Here is a 20768-nt window from a genome sequence, read left to right on the forward strand (position 1 = left end):
GCTACAGTGGTGAATAGCAGATTTGTAATGGAGGTAAAGGTCACTGGACTTGAGGGAATCAAAGAACTGAGTCCAGACCAGAGTATTAGAGAGGCCATTCACATTGACATTTAAATCAATGGCATGTGATAAGAATGAAAACCAGATACTGAAGTCTGCATTAATTATGGGGGAGTAAAAGAAGACTGTGGATGGCAGATGGTAGGCAGAGAGGAACTTTTCAAGGAAGGAGTCATACAGCAGGTGTGTAGGAAGAGGCCAGGAAAAAATAAGGCATTACATAACCTAAGGAATTCTCTACAAATCTCCTAAGCTTATTCTTGCTAAAGGCTTAATGACTAATGAAAATTTTTAATGCATTTTCTCCAAGATTATTTGAATATCAAATATCTTAAGCCAATGGTATATTTGGCATAGAGTAGACACTGTGGCAAGGTTTTTCAGAAAATTTTATTTAAACACTGGGAACCTACAGTAGTTCTATATCCAAACATTACACATACACATAAGACACTTAAAAACTTCAGAGCAATGTGTGTGATCACTTCCTTTTTAGCAAGTTACCTTAAATGAGTTTTAGTTACATTTACAAAACTGAAGACTATCTCTGTGGAGGATCAAAGACTCTCACCTGTTAAATTACAAACTGTACTCAGATCTTTAGCCTTGCCTAAAAACTTATTTGGGGGGCAGTCCCAAAAGAATATAGGCTTCTCATTTTTGTTTTTCACATGGTATTCCACCTAAGGTCAAACACATGCTCATTTATCAAACATAAAGAACCTTAGTATTTATTTAAATTTGTAACTGAACATGTAAAATAAATTTAAAAATTAAAAGCCTTTACAAACCTTTTTTAGCATTTTGTGCTATTTAACAATCATTTTAATAAATATTGCTATTATAAGAAAAAGAAGTTATATTAATTAAAATTCATTGTATGTCAATTTCCTTATATTTAATATGAAATATTCCTACTTATTTCCTATGATTTTGTTAATTATAAAAAAGAAAATAAATACATGTAATAATATTTAAGATAACATGCTATAAAATTAATAAAGTCTGATATAATAAAATCAAAAAATGTTTTTTAAACTAGAGTATTCTATTCTTTGTGAAATGAATACTTAGGACAAATATTTTATTTTCTTCCCAGAGATGAGTTACACACAATGAAGAGCAAGGGGCACAAAAATTCAGAAGTTATTCTCTACAATGCAAAGCACAATAAAATCTCAAGTTGTAGTGGAAAGCAGATAAATTTTGGAGGCAGACAGACTGTTTGATTACAACTGGCTCCATCACATATAAGCTGAGTGACCTTTAATAACATTAAGGTTTTTTCTTCAGTGCTTACTACATATGTACATGTGTACCAAAACCACACTGAATAAATGCAAATTTAGATTTTATAGTAATTTTTGCAGACCATGAACATGGTAGTGGCTGTAGAGTTTCATGATAACATAGAAGCACAAGTATAGCTAGATCAAAAACAAACAAAAGCTAAACAAAAGAAATGGTGTTATTACTCAAAAACAATCAGAGCTTTTTCTATATTAGAAAATGTGAATGCCAGAGAAAGTGCATGTGAACATGTGTTGTGTATATTTTCAGCATGGTTTAGTACAGTGTTTCTCAGAGTATGGCTCAGGAAAAACCAACATCAGAATCATTAGTGCTTGTTTTGAATGCAGATGCCTGTTCTATGCAAAATCTTCTTCAGATCTATGGGAGTGGCACCTCAATTTCCTCTGGCAAAGCAGAAACAAGAATCCTTGTTTCTTAGGATTCCTGTGAATATTAAATAGCACATGTTGTAAGGTTAGCACCATACTTGCCACCTATCATTATTAGGATTCTTTCTTTTCTGCCAAAATGACATATGTACACTCACAAATGACTTGCTCAAGAATACCTGATCATGGTTCTATTTTTCTCTTTTCTAAGAACTAAGCCTTTTTGTTTTTCCTACCTTGGACCACAAGGGACAAATAAATCCTTCCTTTTCTGATGAGTGGATATGTTATATTCTTTCCACTAATGTTTTCCTAGCACTTTCTGTGTTCTACTTCTGTACTAGTCACTGGAAGGCTAAGTATAAACTGTCATAAGTTTGGATGTAGTTAATTAAAAATTTATGGTAATTCGTATAAGACTAAGTTTAAATATACAACATGTTAACTTTAAAACTTAAGGTTTTATGGATGAAATTCATTGGTTTGGGTTTTAATAAATTTATTTTAAAACTCCTCAAGAATCAAATGACAATGCAACAAATAGTGATGTGATCATCACTTAAGAATGTTATCTGTTTATCAAAAGGAAACTTAACACTTTCCAACTATTAGTTAATCTAGCACAGAAATAAAGTAAAAATCATTTATCTTCTATCACTCATAGATAACTATTCTTAATGTTTAGTGCTTAATTTTCCTTAGTTTTTTCAACACATAACATGTAAAATCATTTTTTTAAAAGAAGTGAATTATACTCTACATATTGATTTGTGATCTGATTTTGTCCCACAATATTTTGTAAACCATTCCAGTTGAACAGATGAAAAATTTCATCATATTTTTAATGACTGCCTGTTGTTTTACAGTATAGGTATACCATAATTTATTTCACCTACTCCACATTATTGAATTTTTAGACATTTTTTCTTTTTAACCCCCATTATAAATAAAAATGTGATAAACATTGTTGTACATATATATTTATTATCTTATCCATAACACCTTTAGGATAAATTCTTAGAGGCAGAACAACTAGGTCAAAGAATGTGTGTGTGTGTGTGTGTGTGTGTGTGTGTGTGTGTACTTTCCCATATCTTCAAAATTGCAGGAATATTACTGCTTTTTAACTTTTGTTAATATGGTAGGTGAAATTGTTTTTTCATAGTTTTTAACGTATAGTCTTTCATTATTAGCAAATTTTTTAAAAAGATGATGTTTATTAATTATTGTATTTCTTCTTTTGTGAATTGCTTTTTCATGCCTTTAGTCTCTTCCCGTATTAAAAACAGTAATTCTTTATACTATTTTGAAAAGATCTTCACCAGTTTGTCTTTTGGCTTTACTTATGATTTTTTTCTTTTAATCATACAATCTATTAATCCTTTCCTATTAATGTATTTTTTTAAATTGAAGTATAACTGACTTACAATATGGCATTTCAGGTGCACAACATAATGATTCGGTATTTTAATACATCACAAAATGATCACCATGATAAATCTAGTTACCACCTATCACTATATTATTAAACATTATTTACAATATTCCCTATGTTATACATTACATCCCTGTGGCTTATTAATTTTCTAATGGGAAGTTTGTACCTCTTAATCTCCCTCATCTATTTCACTCATCCCCCCACAAACCTACCTTTTTGTTCTCTGTATCTGTGCATCTGTTTCTGTTTTGTTATGTTTGTTTCGTTTTTTAGATTTCACATATAAGTGAAATGACATGGCATTTGTCTTTCTCTGTCTGACTTATTTCACTTAGCATAATACTCTCTAGATCTATCCCTGTTGTCACAAATGGCAAGATTTCATTCTTTTTATGGCTAAGTAATATTCCATTGAATATATATGCCACATCTTCTTTATCCATTCATCTGTTGATAGACATTTAGGTTGCATCCATGTCCTGGCTATCATAAATAATGCTCAACTGAAAATAGGGTTGCCTATACTTTTGAATTAATGTTTTTGTTTCCTCCACAAAAATACCCAGAAGTGAAATTGCAGCAACCTATGGTAGTTCTATTTTTAGTTTTTTTGAGAAACCTCCATACTGTGTTCCATGGTATCTGTACCAATTTGCATTCATGCCAATAGTGCTCAAGGGTTCTCTTTGCTCCACATCCTCACCAACACTTGCTATTTGTTGTGTTTTTTATAATAAACATTCTGACAGATGTGAGGTGATGTCCTGTAGTTTTCCCTGATATTAGTGATGTTGAGCATCTCTTCATATGTCTGTTGACTATCCACATGTCTTCTTTGGAAAAATGTCTGTTCAGGTCCTCCGCCCAATTTTTAATTTTTTTTTTTTTTTGGTGTTGAGTAGTATGAGGGGTTTTTTTGTATATTTTGGATATTAACTTATTATCAGATATATTGTTTGCAAATATCTTCTCCCGTTCACTAGGTTGCCTTTTGTTCTGTTGATAGTTTCCTTTGCCATGAAAAAGCTTTTTAGCTTGATGTAGTCCCATTTGTTCATTTTTGATTTTGTTTCCCTTGCCTGAGGAGACATATCCATAAAAACATTGCTAAGACTGATGTCAAAGAGCATACTGCCTATGTTCTCTTCCAGGAGTTTTATGGTTTGGGGTCTTACATTTAAGTCTTTAATCGATTTTGAGTTTATTTTTGTATGTGGTGTGAGAAAGTAGTCCAGTTTGATTCTTTTGCATCTAGCTGTTCGCCATTTATTGAAGAGGCTGTCTTTCCCCATTGTATATTTTTGCCTTCCTTGTTGTAGATTAATTGAACATATACATGTGGGTTTATTTCTGGCTCTTGGTTCTTTTTTTTTTTTTTTTTTTTTGGCTCTTGATTTTTGATTCCATTGATAATGTGTGTCTGTTTTTGTGCCAGCACCACACTGTTTTGATTACTGCAGCTTTGTAGTATAGTTTGAAGTCAGGGAGCATGATATCTCCAGTTTTGTTCTTCTTTTGCAAGATACTTTTGGCTATTTGGGATCTTTTCTGTTTCCATACAAATTTTAGAATAATTTGTTCTAGTTCTGTGAAAAATGCCATTGGTATTTTGATAGGGATTACACTGAATCTGTGGTCATTTTAATAGTATTAATTCTTCCAATACATGAGCATGATATATCTTTTTATTTGTTGTGTTGTCTTCAATTTCTTTCATTAATGTCATAGTTTAATGAGTATAGGTCTTTTACCCTCGTAAAAGATTGGTTAGATTTAGTCCTAGGTATTTTATTCTTTTTGATGCAATTGTAAATGGACTGTTTTCTTTCTGATAGTTTGTTGTTAGTGTATAAAATTCAACAGATTTCTGTATATTAATTTTGTATCCTGCAACTTACTGAATTCATTTATTCTAGTAGTTTATTGGTGGTGTCTTTAAGATTTTTTATATATATAGTATCATGTCACTGGCAAACTGACTGCTGTAGCCAGGACTTCCAATATTATGTTGAAAAGAAGTGTGAGAGTGGACTTCCTTGTCCTTTTCCTGATCTTTGAGGAAATGCTTTCAGCTTTTTGCTGTTGTGTATGATGTTGCTGTAGGTTTGTCATATATGGCTTTTATTATGTTGAGGTATGTTCCCTCTATACTCACTTTGTTAAGAGTTTTTATCATAAATGGGTGTTGAATTTCTTTCTTATTAATATCTGCTTTGAGGTTCTACTTGGAAAGTTTTTCATTAGCATAAGATTATATAAATATTTAGCTATACATTCTGGAACAAATGTAAAATCCAGACCAAAGCGCATTTAAGAATTTAACATACCAATTCATTCAATCATTTATTCATTCATGCAACAAGTATCTATTGAACACATACGCACTAGGCATTCTTCTAAATGCTGGAAATAAAGCAGCAAATAAGACCAAGGTTCCTGCTTTCATGGAGTTATATTGCAAAAGGAATATGATCATGTAGCATATAATTTAATGTGGGATTTCAAGTTAATGGGGAAAGAATGTATTACTCAATATACAATGCTGCTACAACTAATCAACCATTAAGAAAATAAACAAGTTAGATTCTCATTTCATACATCAAGTGTATTACAAATGGATTAAAAATCTTTATTTTTAAAATAAAAGCATGAAAATACTGGAAAAAACATAAGCGAATATTATATAAAGGAACATTATATGCATTCTTGAACATGAAAACTTTAGAGTAAGATCTCAAGGCAATTTTAGAAAGACCTCTTATTTTTTAAAAATGGAATAGAACAAGGTAATTTTTGAACAATAATCTTTATTAGTATATTTTTAAAGATACATATAATCCTGAGCAACTGCATTTATACATTTATCATTTACTCTTTGAAATTTATGTGTAGTTTGTTCCAAACTCTCTGATGAGTACATTTTTATACTAATTAGGAACATAAATAATTAAAAATATTATTCTTATCCATGGAATAGCCAATTAATTTACTCAGAGCATCTCATTATCTAATTCTACTACTTCAAAAGCTTTAGAATATTACCTCTCAGTTAAGCAATTTCTTTTTCAAAACTGCAAAGATGGGCAGTGCAAGAGCTGATTCCTTAAATCCTAGTGAATTCTTAGAAAACTATGTTGCTTTTTGTCTTTGATCTGTATTTTGAATAAATTTGGTAATTATTTAACCAGCTATATTTGAGAAGAATGGTAAAAGTAACTGCATCTCATCTCAATGTTTTAGCCAGTGTAAAATGTTACAGGCTCCCTGCACATATAAGTATTCCATAATTATCCCAATAAGAAAAATTTACCATGATCTAATGAAAAGGAGGACAACCTAATATAGATAAATCTTTGTAAATGGTTAAATATTATGAAATATGTTATGTGAAATACCTCCTTCAGGCTCCATAAAGGAATACATAGAGATGATTAACATTAAATTTCAAAAATCTAGGCCAGAACTTTTATAATTAGTAAATTAAAAAATGACAAAAATAAAAGACAAAAAGATCCTGTGACAAAGGCAAAGATCCTGTGATCTTTGAGAAAAAAGCATTTACCCAACATATCTCCAGCTGTGGACAAATAAATATTTTTATTCTTGTATTTTAAATTACTACCAAAATATTATATCTTTCTACAAACAACATAAAACAAGCATACAGTATCTAGAAATGGTCTTTATCTGACAAGAATGTCAAGTCTTTGAAGGTACACTAAATTTTTTTTTTTCCTGAATAAGGTCACTATGATCTTAGTTAAAGTTACAGTAAGCAGTTTAAGCAAAATGCATATTGCTTAGATTTTAAAGCAAGCAATTGTGTTACTGTTTAATTAAAATATAAGTATAAATGTGAAGCTATTATACCAACATTTATAAACACTTCTTGGAAATATAGATCAGCAAGTAATGGAATAAATGATTTAAAAATAATGAAAGGTTGATGTTATATGTAAAGTTTGGGAACAAATCAAAAATATATTTAAGAGATGTAAAAGAACATTAAGACCAAGCTTTATTATTCGGAGCTTGAAAACTTAGCAGCAAAACAACCTATTTGCATATAGTGTAGTACAATGAGCATTTGTTCATAAAAGACTCCCAAAGTCTTAAAACTTCATACATAAACCAGAATGAAATCCATTAGGTAAATGATTTAAAGATGCCAGAGTAGTTTATCGAGAACTGCTAGATACTCTCACCTGCATTATCAAATCATAAACAAGCTTATGCAAAACTGTGTTCTGGATAACTCACTCTTATAGCTCCCCAATAACAAGCTCGGATAAGGCAGATCAAACCTAAGAGATAAGCAACTGCCCAAGAAACATAGGTTGCATGAAATCGCCTTGCAAAACCTTGGGTGCCAACCTAAAATAAAAAGCAATATAAAAATAAAAGGTTAGAAACTGAGAACTTGTATTGGCTTACATGCAATTTTTATGAAATATATTCCTGAGATGACAAAACCCCGACAAATTATGAGTTGCTGCATTTGTTGGCTACCACTAACAGAGTAAAATTTAATAAAATGACATTGCTAGTTACATTAACTATAAACCTTATGAAGTAAACAAAAATTCCATTAAAATTTCTTATTTATAAAAGGAATTTAATCTATATAACCCCAATGCCATCCCCATATTGATAATAAATCTCTGTTTGACTTGAATAAAAAGAAGAATGGTTTTTCAGACCTTCATAGCTGAATGAGTATTGCTTCAGCTTTGGCCATGACAAAATTGGTTCTGGCACTAAATAAAAACAAATGGGCTTTTGTTAAATGGAGGGTAAAATTCCCAATGTCAAGGACCTTCAGAGGGATCCCAAGACATGATTTCACCTGCATGGGCAAGCTCCAGGCCCATGGATTGGCTTCAGATTGCTCATAGTTTTTCAGAAGCTTCTGGGCCTGGTATGCGAGGGAGGCAGGTTCTTCAGAGATCAATGAAGGCTGTTCCAGACCTCACCATTTACTACTGAAAAAAGTTATTACTACTGAATAAAGTTAAGAAGAAAGAATTCTAACAGTGAGTAGAGTAATACTCACAGTTAATCCAACTCCAATGAAAATACATATCATTCCAATGGTAATATATGCACAGCAACGTCTTCGAGGAAGTGCACTACCCACAGAGGAACTGCAAATTCATGAGAACAAAAAAGAATATTAAGTATTTACATGAAGATTCTCCATTTCATCTTTGTGAATACTTATCTACGGCTTTAATAACACATATATTTCCATTTATTTATTCAACTTGAGAAACAAAAACGTACATAATAATATTTTTAATGAGTGATCTAAATCATACCTGGTGAATTTGTATGTGAATTATTGTGCCTTTAAACAAAATTCAAGTCTTGGTCATTGACAAAGTCCACAAAAACCCACTATGGTCAATAATGATCATCCAAGATAAAAATTTATTTCCAAAATAATCTATTCCAGAATGGAAAAATCAGTGCTATCTTACAAATAGAAATTGATTTTTTTTTTTACATTTATAACCATTGCTATATGTTTAGTGTAGAAAATTTGGAAAATAAGAATAAAGAATAGAAAGGAAAAGGAAAATTACCTGTAATTCCACTACCATAAATACCGCTATTTTTCTCCAGCCATTTTTTACAACTTACCAATTTAGCATAAACATTTTCTTACATCATTAACTATTCTCAAACTGGAATTCTGATAGATGAATATAACATAACTTAACAAATTCCCTAGTACTGGACACCTTTTCCTTCTTGGAAATAATGCCAGCTAAGCAACATCTAAAAGTATTGTGCTTATTTCTTTTAATGAAAGTATAGTTGATTTACAATGTGTTAATTTCTGCTGTACAGCAAAGTGATTCAGTTATACATATATATACATTCTTTTTTATATTCTTTTCCATTATGGTTTAACACAGGATATTGAATATAGTTCCCTGTGCTACACAGTAGGACCTTGTTGTTTATCCATTCTATATATAACAGTTTGCTTCTGCTAACCCCAAACTCCCAATCTATCCCTCCCCCCCACCAACTACCTTGGCAATCACAAGTGTGTTTCTGTTTCATAGATAGGTTCATTTGTGTCATATTTTAGATTCCACACATAAGTAATATCATATGGTATTTGTCTTTCTCTTTCTGACTTACTTCACTTAGTATGATAATCACTAGTTGCATCCATGTTGCTGCAAATGGCATTATTTCATTCTTTTTTATGGCTGAGTAGTATTCCATTGTATATATGTACCACATCTTCTTTATCCATTCATCTGTTGATAGACATTTAGGTTGTTTCCATGTCTTGGCTATTGTGAATAGAGCTATGAACACAGGAGTGCATGTATCTTTTTGAATTATAGTTTTGTCTGTACATATGCCCAGGAGTGGGATTGCTGGATGATACGGCAATTCTATTTTTAGTTTTTTGAGAACCTCCATACTGTTTTCCACAATGGCTGCACCAACTTACATTCTCACCAACAGTGTAGGAGACTTCCCTTTTCTCCATACCCTCTCCAGCATTTATTTGTAGACTTTTTAATGATGGCCATTCTGACAGGCATGAGGTGGTACCTCATTGTAGTTTTGATTTGCGTTTCTCTAATAATTAGTGACATTGAGCATCTTTTCATGTCCCTGTTGTCTATTTGTATGTCTTCTTTGGAAAAATGTCTATTTAGGTCTTCTGCCCATTTTTCAATTTGAGTTGTTTGTGTTTTTGTTGTTGAGTTGTATGAGCTGTTCGTATATTTCGGAAATTAAGCCCTTATCAGTCACATCATTTGCAAATATTTTCTTCCAGTCTGTAAGGTTTCTTTTCATTTCCTTTATGGTTTCCTTTGCTGTACAAAAGCTTGTAGGGTTGATTAGTCCCAATTGTTTATTTTTGCTTTTATTTCTATTGCCTTGGGAAACTGACCTAAGAAAATATTGGTACAATTTATGTCAGAGAATGTTTTGCCCCTGTTCTATTCTAGGAGTTTTACAGTGTCATATCTTATGTTTAAGTCTTTAAGCCATTTTGAGTTTATTTTTGTGAATGGTGTGAGAGTGTGTTCTAACTTCACTGATTTACATGCAGCTGTCCAAATTTCCCAACACCCCTTGCTAAAGATACTGTCTTTTTACCTATTAGTATATTCTTGCCTCCTTTGTCAAAGATTAATTGACCATAGGTGTGTGGGTTTATTTCTGGGCTCTCTATTCTGTTCCATTGATCCATATGTCTGTTTTTGTGCCAATATCATGCTGTTTTGATCACTGTAGCTTTGTAGTATTGCCTGAAGTCTGAGATGGTTGTGCCTCCAGCTTTGTTCTTTTTCTGCAGGATTGCTTTGGCAATTCTGGGTCTTTTATGGTTCCATATGAATTTTAGGATTATTTGTTCTAGTTCTGTGAAGAAGGTCATGGGTAATTTGATAGGGATCACATTAAATCTGTAGATTGCTTTGGGTAGTATGGCCATTTTAACAATATTAATTCTTCCCATTGTGCTTATTTTTCATTGTTTTCTTACGATAAATTTTTAGAATCAGAATTACAAAATTAAAGAGATTAAACTTTTAAAAATCTTTTAATACATACTGCAAGAAGCCTATGGGAAATTCATAAAATATATTTCTCAATTGAAATTCCAAATCCAATAGTTTTCACTTCTCTCTACTTCTAATTTTTTAAATTTTCAAAATGATAAAGGTATAGCAAAGATCAAAAAGCCAATTAGCACTTCCTTCTCTTCCTAAACAAACATATATTAACACATATCATATATTACACATTGTGTTAGTGGATGATATAATTATCTGATTTGTTTGTGTATGGCCAGTGTCCACATTATGCCTACCACATGGTAAATTACTCATGGAATGTCTATTGAATAAATGAAACACAGAAATGCATCATTTACTAGGCATAATTTAGAAGTGTGCTATTCCAAAAGGTTAATTTTGCATAACAGAAAAATAGCTTCAAGTCCCAAATCTTTTTTAAAATTGATGACTATTATTGCAAATATGTATCATAAAAATTCCTGAATACTTGAACAAAAACAGAAACATGTGGATGACCTGGGGGGTCATCATTAATTGCAGTAGTGTACAGCCTGCTATCTGGAGTTGTTAGGGCATCTGTGATTCATTGCCTTTATGTTACATTTAGCCTTAAGTTGCTTTTAGTTTTAATAACTATGTCTGCATTTGGTGATTTTTCCTGCCTTATATCTCACAGCTGGCCACCATTTCTCATTTACCTATGTATCTGCCTCTGGCAGTCTAATCTACCATGGATTAGAAGGCAACTAAATTTGCTAGAATATACTCAATAAGTCAAAATGTTCTAAGTGAATATCAGAGCAGTTTTGCTGTGAGCCAAAGGAACACACTTTAGTATATTAATTTCAGTGCATGAATTCTACTTAGAAAACCCATGCTCATTTTTCATCACTCAACTTAAATAGTCACTACCTCTGGAAGATCTTCCCAGGAAAGAAATAACCTACTGCTACTCTACAACCCAAGTGTCATCTTATCATAGGGAGAAGGCAATGACAAAACACCTATCACATGCATAATAAAATCTCTTATACATTTAATACAAATATGGTATCTGTATGCAATGTATAGTATTGTTTTGCAAGTGTTAAAACTTTACACGTACATGTGTTAAACTGTATGCTTCTGTGACTTGCTTTTTTTTCCCTCAATACTCTACATGAGACTCTTCCATAGTCATACGTGGAAACTTACTTCATTCATTTGCACAACTATCTTCCATTATATGGAATAACACACCTTACTCATTCTCCCTGTTGATGGACAGTCAGGGTTTTGTTTTGTTTTGTTTTAAATGTTTTTGCTATTATAACAAGGCTATTTTGAATTTGCTTTTACATGCTTCCTTATGTACATATGCAGGAATTTCTCAAACATATACCTAGGAATAGAATTGCTGGGTAGTACTGTAGACATGTTTTTAATTTTAACAAATGCCAAATTTATATCCCCACCAACACAATTTGAGAGCTTCCACTGCTCCACCTACATCCTCATTAACCCTTCAACACTTGGTATTGTTCTCATGTTTGACAATTTCACGAGTGTGAATGGTATTTCATTGTGATTTTATTATGTATATCCATAATTTGCAGTGAGGTTGGACATCTTTTCAAATGCAGGTTGACTACTGGTTTTCTTTTTCTATTAATTGCTTGTTCATACCTATTGTCTCTGTCTTGGGCTGTCTTTTTTTTTTTTTTTTTTTTTTTAATTATTTTTAAAGATTTATTGATTGATTGATTGATTGCTATGTTGGGTCTTCGTTTCTGTGCTAGGGCTTTCTCTAGTTGCGGCAAGCGGGGGCCACTCTTCATCGCAGTGCGCGGGCCTCTCACTATCGCGGCCTCTCTTGTTGCGGAGCACAGGCTCCAGACACGCAGGCTCAGTAGTTGTGGCTCACGGGCCCAGCTGCTCCGCGGCATGTGGGATCCTCCCAGACCAGGGCTCGAACCCGTGTCCCCTGCATTAGCAGGCAGATTCTCAACCACTGCGCCACCAGGGAAGCCCCCCTTGGGCTGTCTTTAACTTACTGATTCATAGATGACATTTATATAATCTGCATACTATTCCATGCAGCTATATATACTGCACATATCTTCTTATAGTCTGTTTTTATAAATTCAACTTTAATAACATATTTTGATCATGAGTATTTACTAATGATACCAATGTAACACAAAGTACTTCTAATATAGTCAAAACTATCAATCTTTTCCTCTAAGGTTAGTACTTTTTTATGCCTTGTCTAGGAAATTCTTTCCTACTTCTGTCATAAAAATATTTTTCTATCTTTTCTTCTAAAAATATTACAGTTTTGCTTTTTGTATTGCCAACTACAAATTGGCACTTGTCATCTACCTCTACAAGGATTAAATCATGAGCCACTGCAGCTGCTGACCTTCAACATCCCCTGAAAGGAGTTCAGGGTGGAGTTCAGGAATGAGGCACTTTGTCCTCTGGGAAAAACTGGCAGAACAGGTCTTCAGATAGATATTTTCAGATTTTATGAGCCCAATTCTTCTATCTCCTTGTATCTAGAAAAGCACTAAAATCCTTCATGATGTCTGCTCCTTGTGACTAGTGGTAATCTTCATGAGACTAGCAGCAACCTACTGCAAAAAATATGTGCTTGCCTGCGTGTACTCCCCCTTTGCCAAAATCACATTATACTGACCTTCCACCCTCCCTCTCTGGAGCAGTTTCTCAGGGCTATCTGAAATGCAGTCTCCCGGGCTATAGTCCTCATTATGCCCCCAATAAAAACTCACAACTCTCACATTGTGCATTTTTTTTCAGTCAATAGTATTTATGTCGATCTACAAGAGCAGATTCCTTATAATTATCTATTTTTATTTTACATATTTCAAAGTTAGATTATTTTTTGCACTCAAGTTCAAAATTTATATTTCTGATGAAGTGACCATAATGATAATAACTCTTTTTACATCTGTTCTATGATTGCCATTGACTCAATATGGTAACAAGTCTTCTGCTACAGTTGCCTTTTCCAAGTAATTGGAGGAAGAGAGAGAAAAGGAGGCCAAACAGTTTTTGTCTTTAAGGAGAGTATCAGGAAGATGTATTCATCACTTTGTTCATATTCCATTGGCCCTAACATAAACACATGGTCACAACTACCTGCAAGAGAGGTTAGGAAATGCAGTCTCCAGCTGGGTGTCCATTAAGACTGACAGTTCTACTGCAAGGAAAAAGAGAACAACAGTCTTTGCTATTTTAACTAATATTACTATTGCTATTTTATTGTTGGTTAGTGTTTGCCTGGTATATCTTTCCTTTTGGTTAGTGTTTCATGGTTTCACCTTTTACTTTCATTCTATGTTCTCACATTTCATGTGTTTCTTCTTCAAATTGCATACTGATGTACTTAAATCTAGTCTGATAATTTCTCACAAGTTTTATTGACAAGTTTAGTCTAATTATATATATTCTGACAACCAATATATATTGATTATCCCTTCAATGTTATTTTGGTTTTCTATTGTTTCTCTATCTGCTTTTCTACCCCCTTTTCTGGACTTCTTTTGGATTGACTATGATTCTGTTATTTCATTTTCTACCTACTATTTAGAAAGTTTTACAATTTATTTTTATCTATTTAGCACTTGCACTTAAATTTTTAATATGCATACCTTTTAAAAACTAAAATCATTTGGTAAATCTATCTTCCCAATAAATGCAAAGATCTTAGAAAGCTTTAACTCTAAACATTCCACTCCCATCTTACATGTTCTTGTTCTTCAATATTTCAGTTCAATTCTTTTATCTATCTATCTATCTATCTATTTATTTATTTATTTATTTAATTTTGGCTGTGTTGTGTCTTTGTTGCTGCATGTGGGCTTTCTCTAGTTGAGGCAAGCAGGAGCTACTCTTTGTTGCAGTTCACGGACTTCTCATTGCAGTGGCTTCTCTTGTTGTGAAGCACAGGCTCTAGGGGGGGGCGCATGCAGGCTTCGGCAGTTGTGGCATGTGGGCTCAGCAGTTGTGGCTCGCAGGTTTAGTTGTTCCACATGTGGGATCTTCCTGGACCAGGGCTTGAACCCGTGTCCCCTGCATTGGCAGGTGGATTCTTAACCACTGCGTCACCAGGGAAGTCCCAATATTTCAATTCAATTCTATTTTTGTTTCTTCCAATTTGTTAGCATTAATACTATTACTGTTATGTTTTTGGTATTTTATATAGTTAGTGTTCCTGATGAATGTTTAGAATTTCTTGGTTTATACTTTCTTATTCTTGCAGAGCAGAAATTTCTTCAGGGATATTTTCCCTAAATTCATCTTTTATCAATTTTTTAGTGAGGGTATCAGAATGGTAACCAGTCTGTTTTGGTTGTTACTGCTGGTTAGTTGGTTCTGCATTTGCAAATATCTTTATTTTACCTTCATTAGTCTGTGATGGTTTAGACAATTTGACAGTTAATTTCTCTTAGAACTTTGAAGTATTTTTAAACTTTTTGGCTTCCATTGTTGCAGTTGAGACATTTGCTGCTATCTTTTTCACACTAAAAATCTGACTTTTAATATGTTCTATTTATTTTAGGTTGTCTGTAATCTCACTATAACATATTTGTTTATTCTGCTTGGATTTCATTGTTCCTTTTGAATCTACAGGTTCATATCTTTCATAGATGTGAAAATCCTTAGGGATTATCTCTTCAAAATGCCTCTATCCCATTCTCTAGTTTTTCCTTCTAGATCAGAAATATATCAGATGCTCTTATATTTATTTCTTTTAATATTATTTTCATCTTTGCCTCTCTGATGGATTTAGGTAATTTACTTTATCTTCCAATCCACAACTTTAGTTGTCAACTTAATGTGATCTGCTGTTTAGCTTGTTCCACTGTATTTTCATTTCTGTAATTTTTAATTTCCAGAAGTTTTATTGTATCTTTCAAAACCTGCCTGCTTATTGTTTGGGTTAATTAATTTTTTATTTTTAAATAATTGTAGACTCAAAATCAGTTATAAGAAATAATACAGAGCACTCTCATTCATCCTCTACCCAATTTCCCCCAGTGGTAACATCTTGCAAACTACAGTACAATATTATAACCAGCGTATTGACATTAATACAATCCACTGATATTCATATTTCCTGTTTTACTTATATTCATTTGTGTGTATGTGTATATTTAATTCTGTACAATTTATCCCATGTGGAGGTTCATGTACCCACCACCACAGTTAAGATACAGAAGAGTTCCATCACTGCAAGGATCCTTTTATAACGACACTCACCTCCCTCTTGCCTACCCACCCCCTGTACTCACCACACCATCATGCAACTGTTCTCCATTCCTAAAATTCTGTCATTTCAAAACTGTTATATAAAAGGAATCATGCTGTAGGCCACCTTGTGTGACTGGTTTTCACTCAGCATAAATTCCCAAAGATTCACCTAAACGGTTGCATAGATGAACAATAGTTCATTCCTTTGACTGTTGAATAGTATGTCAAGGTCTGGGTAAATCAGTTTGTTTAACAATTCAGCCATGGAAGGACATCTAGGTTGTCTCCAGTTTCAGGCTGTTAAGAATAAAGTTGCTATGAACATTCATGTACAGGTTTTTGTATGTGCCCAGGTCATTTCTTATAGACTCTTATCTGTCTTCTCTTAATTCTATTAAAAAAAAAAATTTAGACATGGTTATAACATATTCTATACCTAACATTATAATATCTGAAGTTCCTAGAAGTCTAGTTATGCTGTTTGTTATCAATGTCAATTCTGCTTATTGTATCTTGTTTCCTCATGTTGGTATTTTTGTTGAGAACTTATTTTGACAGACCTTAATATAAGAAATCCTAGCAGGCATGGTTTAGGAATGTCTTCATCCACAGAGAATTTTCATTTGCTTTTCCCAGGCTCCGTAGAATGATACCAATCTTAAACCACTTTAAAATGATTTCTGGGACTGGGTTTTCTTATACCATATAAACCTGGTAAAATATAAACCTGAAATTCACTGTTCTTATAAAAATTTCCATGTGTATTCTTCCTTTTCTGGTGGACATTTTCCTTGACCTACTCTATTCATGAAGAATAGTCCTTTATTGGGGGTGGGGAGGGATGGTATTCCAAATCTCCACCTTCTGCAATACCAAGACCTTCTCTCTCATTCTTCATTTGAACACTGAAACCCTAGTCTCTGGGTCCCTAGTATTGATAAATACCCTTAGGACAGCGCTGGTGGTCATTTGCTCTCCATTTTTGTTCCCTGGGGATTTTCTTAACTTTCATATGAGCTGAACAATGCATTTAAAAGGATATTTGTAATAGTTAACTAGTCTTTCATATTATTGGATGTGAAAGTCAAGGGCCTCTAATATACAAAAATGTGGACACTGACTATCCAAGAGGAAAAGATCATGCAAGTTTTCTCAAACATCTGATTATTCACCCTTCAAATTATTTACCTTCCCCTTCATAACACTCCCCTGTGAAACACTAGCATTGTGAAGGACACCAGGAAAATAAAGATGGTGCCAAGCAGTGTTATTTAAGCACAATTTTCAGATGAGGTAGCCAGGGAAGGCTTTATTAGGTGAAGCTTAAGGACAGGGTAAGATGTGAATAGATGGGAGAGTAAGTCATCTTAGCTGCTAACAGTAGCATTGTTCAGCTAGAAAAAATAATACTTTTGTTCAAGGAACAAGCAGCAAAATAACCTTTCTTCCAGAGAAGGTTTCTGTAAGTGAGTAAAATTAAAGGGATTTTCAGCTAATCTGTGAGGTTAAGTAGTTGTTTTCCAAGTAAACAGGAATGAGAAAGGGATGAGCCAGGTCACTCCAGGCCTAGCAGGAGATTAAGGGACAAAAGCAAGAAACTCTCTTGTATATTTATGGCAGTAGAAGAATTTGTTGAGGCTGGTGGTGTGTGTAGAGGTAGAAGAAAACATAATAAAGATACCACTAGAGAAGTTAGGCAAATATCTAAACTTGGAGGGTTGTATAAATCTTGATAAGAAGTTTAGAGTTTGATTTTGGATTTTAGCCAATGGGCCTGTAATAGTCTATATGATGCATTTATGTCAATAAGTAGAAAATATCTTTCCTTAGCATACTTCATATGGCACTAATAGAAAAACCTAAAATAGCAATGGCAACGGCACCTCCTTGGGTTGTGCAATATACAACCTGCACAGCTGTATGCTATGGCCATGAATTTGGGAGCTACTAAAAGGTTTGAAGCCAGAGAGTTTGAAATCATATTTGCACTTGGAGACCTTTACTCTAATAAACTGGAAGAGAACTATAAGGCTGGAGACCAAGAGATAAATTAGAAAGCTATTGCAGTAGTCCTGGTGAGAGATCCTGAATGCTTGAACTATATATAATAGAAATAGTAAGAATAGGAGAGCAGAATTGAAATGTCAAGAGACAGAATTGACAGGACCTGTTTCCATTTGGATATTGTGAATAAAGACACACTCAGATTTCTGGCTTGGTCAGCTGAGCAGATAGCAAAACATTCATTAATGTAAGTTATTCATCAATACACAAGGACGATTAGTTTGCAGAGTGGGGTGGGCAAGTTGGATATATTCTGTTTGAGATGCCTATGGGACACCAGGTTGAAATAACTACAGGCAAATGGTGAATACAGATTGTATATTTACATCTGAAGGTCTGAAGAGAGATCTGGGGTGATTTAATGGTATATTGGTTGTGATTTAGTGGCATATAAATGATATAAAAACATATGAGAAAGCACAGATATATTGTGATTAGGTTCCAATCCTGGAGAATAGCAATATTTAATGACTTGGAAGAGAAAGTGGAGCCAAGAAAGGAGATAGCAAATGAATGTTCTGAGAAGTGGGAGAAAACCAGGAGAAAGTGACGTCTGAAACCAAAAGAAGAACAAATTTTAAGGAAAAAAAGCAGGGTAATCAACAGAACCAAATACTAAAGAGAAAACAAGAAAATGAAGATTGAACAGATCTATTAAAATTTGCAAGTGGGGAGAGCAATCAAGATGGCAAAGTACTCAGACATGAAGCTCACCCTCTCTCACAAATACAACAAAAATACATCTACACATGGAATGATTCTCACAGAATATCTACTGAATGCTGGCAGAAAACCTCAAACTGCTGAAAGGGCAAGAAAATCTCCATGTAACCGGGTGGGAAAAAAGAAAACAGAAAAAAAAAAAAAAAAAAGAAAGAAAGAAGAAAGTGAAAAAGGAATCAGGACCAGACCTGTGCCCCTGGGAGGGAGCTGTGAAAGAGGAAAGATTCCTGCACCCTGGGAAGCCCTTTCAGCAGTGGGGAGATCAGCCGGGACGGAAGAGGAGCTTCAGAGCCTCCAAGGACAACACTAGTAGCTGGTTTGCAGCAGCCCAGCCTGGCACGCCCATCTTCTGGTTCTGGCAGGGACTGTGTGCTGGAACTCGTGCTTTGGAGATCAGAACCAGGAAGAAGACTGGGGTTGGCTGTGTAGAAACAGACTGGGGGGGCTGGAATCCAGTGTGACCACTGCTGGGGGTGTACACCAAGGAAGCCTGGGCCACCTTAGAGGCCAGTCACCATTGTTTGGGGACTGCACTAGGGAGGGGCGGGACCTGGATTGTAGCTTTTTTCCCTGTGCACGTGCTCACAGAGGCAGGATACTGCCTGCACAGGCTCCAGGGGTGGTCCTGAGCCTCCACTGAAGCCTGCCAAGACACCAGGAGTGGTCGCTGGGCCCCTGCCGACACCCTCCCGGACCCCAGGGGTGGTTATTACCACCCCCTGCTGACTCCCCTCTGGACCACAGGAATGGTCATGGGCCCCTGCTGATGCCCTTCCGGACTCCAGGAGTGGTCATGGTCCCCCTACCGACGCCCTCCCAGACCCCAAGAGTAGTTGTGGGCTCCCACTACCACCCATTTGAACTCCAGGAGTGGTTGTAAGCCACCTCCATTCCCATTGCATGCCCCAGGGGGTGTGCCTGAGCCACCCCCTGCTGCCAAAAGCCCCAAGACCAGAAACCAGCAACCTAAACCAGCACCCCCTATCAAGGAAATAACAACCAGCACACACTGAAGAAAGAAGTAACAGGCATCCATATTAAAAACAGCCCTTGCACCAAACATACTACACCCACACAAGCTACACAGGGACAACCTTACATATAAATAGCCCTCCAAGACCACAGTAGATAATTGTTTCTCCTAAATTCACAGAGTAAGAGAAATATAAGTAAAACAAAAAAGCAGAGGAACCACTCCCAGTTAAAAGACCAAGAGTATACCCCTGAAAGAACAAACAATGAAGCAGACCTCTTCAGTCTAATAGATACAAATTTCAAAGAGAAGATAATGAAAATACTGAAGGAATTAAGAAAGGCTATCAATAGAAATGCAGAGTATTGTAAAAAGGAACTAGAAACTATAAAGAGGAACCAAGAAAAATTAGAAAACTCATTTGCAGAGATGAGAGCTGAGCTAAAGGTAATACATAACACAATAATGCAGAACGAATAAGTGACCTGGAAGATAGAATAATGGAAATCATGCAATCAGGACAGAAGACAGAAAGCCAAATGAAAAAAAAAAAAATGAAAGCAATGTAAGAGACCTATGGGATAATATAAAGCATGCCAACCTATGCATAATAAGGATTCCAGAAGGGGAAGAAAGAGAAAAGGGGATCAAAAATGTATTTGAAGAAATTATGGCTGAAAACTTCCCAAACTTAAAGAAGGAAACAGACATCCAGGTACAGGAAGCAGAGAGGGTCCCAAACAAGATAAACCCAAACAGACCTACATCAAGACATAACAAAAATGGCAAAAGTTAAAGATAGAGGATTCCAAAGGCAGCAAGAGAAAAGCAAAGAGTTAATTACAAGGCAACCCCAAAAAGGCTAATTTCTCTACAGAAGTGATGCAGGCCAAAAGCAAGTGTCAAGATATACTCAAAGTTCTGAAAGGGAAAAATCTGCAAACTAGTATACTCTACCCAGCGAGATTATCATTTAGAATAGAAGATGAGACAAAGAATTTCTCAGGCAAGCAAAA

The 20768-nt window shown here is 34.5% G+C and overlaps 1 protein-coding gene and 1 long non-coding RNA gene across 5 annotated transcripts in view; one reads left to right on the forward strand and one right to left on the reverse strand.

Annotated features, from left to right (window-relative positions):
- Window positions 1-20768, forward strand: part of LOC309647170 — a 473470-nt gene that overhangs the window by 447295 nt on the left and 5407 nt on the right. The window lies entirely within an intron of this gene.
- The window catches only part of PIP4P2 (phosphatidylinositol-4,5-bisphosphate 4-phosphatase 2), a 103006-nt gene continuing 84260 nt past the window's right edge, over window positions 2023-20768 (reverse strand). For 2 of the 4 annotated variants that reach the window (XM_082434192.1, XM_082434191.1), the window contains 2 exons: window positions 8234-8324; window positions 2023-7554 (listed from right to left, as the gene is read on the reverse strand). In XM_082434192.1, coding sequence (XP_082290318.1) covers window positions 7411-7554; window positions 8234-8324 — 235 coding nt within the window. In that variant the 3' untranslated portion in view covers window positions 2023-7410. Of the gene's footprint in view, window positions 7938-8233; window positions 8325-20768 lie in introns of all 4 variants that reach the window. The other 2 variants (XM_082434194.1, XM_082434193.1) reach the window with 2 other exon arrangements.

Source organism: Balaenoptera physalus (genome assembly GCF_965194825.1).
Source record: "Balaenoptera physalus genome assembly, chromosome: 17".
Lineage (NCBI taxonomy): Eukaryota > Metazoa > Chordata > Mammalia > Artiodactyla > Balaenopteridae > Balaenoptera > Balaenoptera physalus.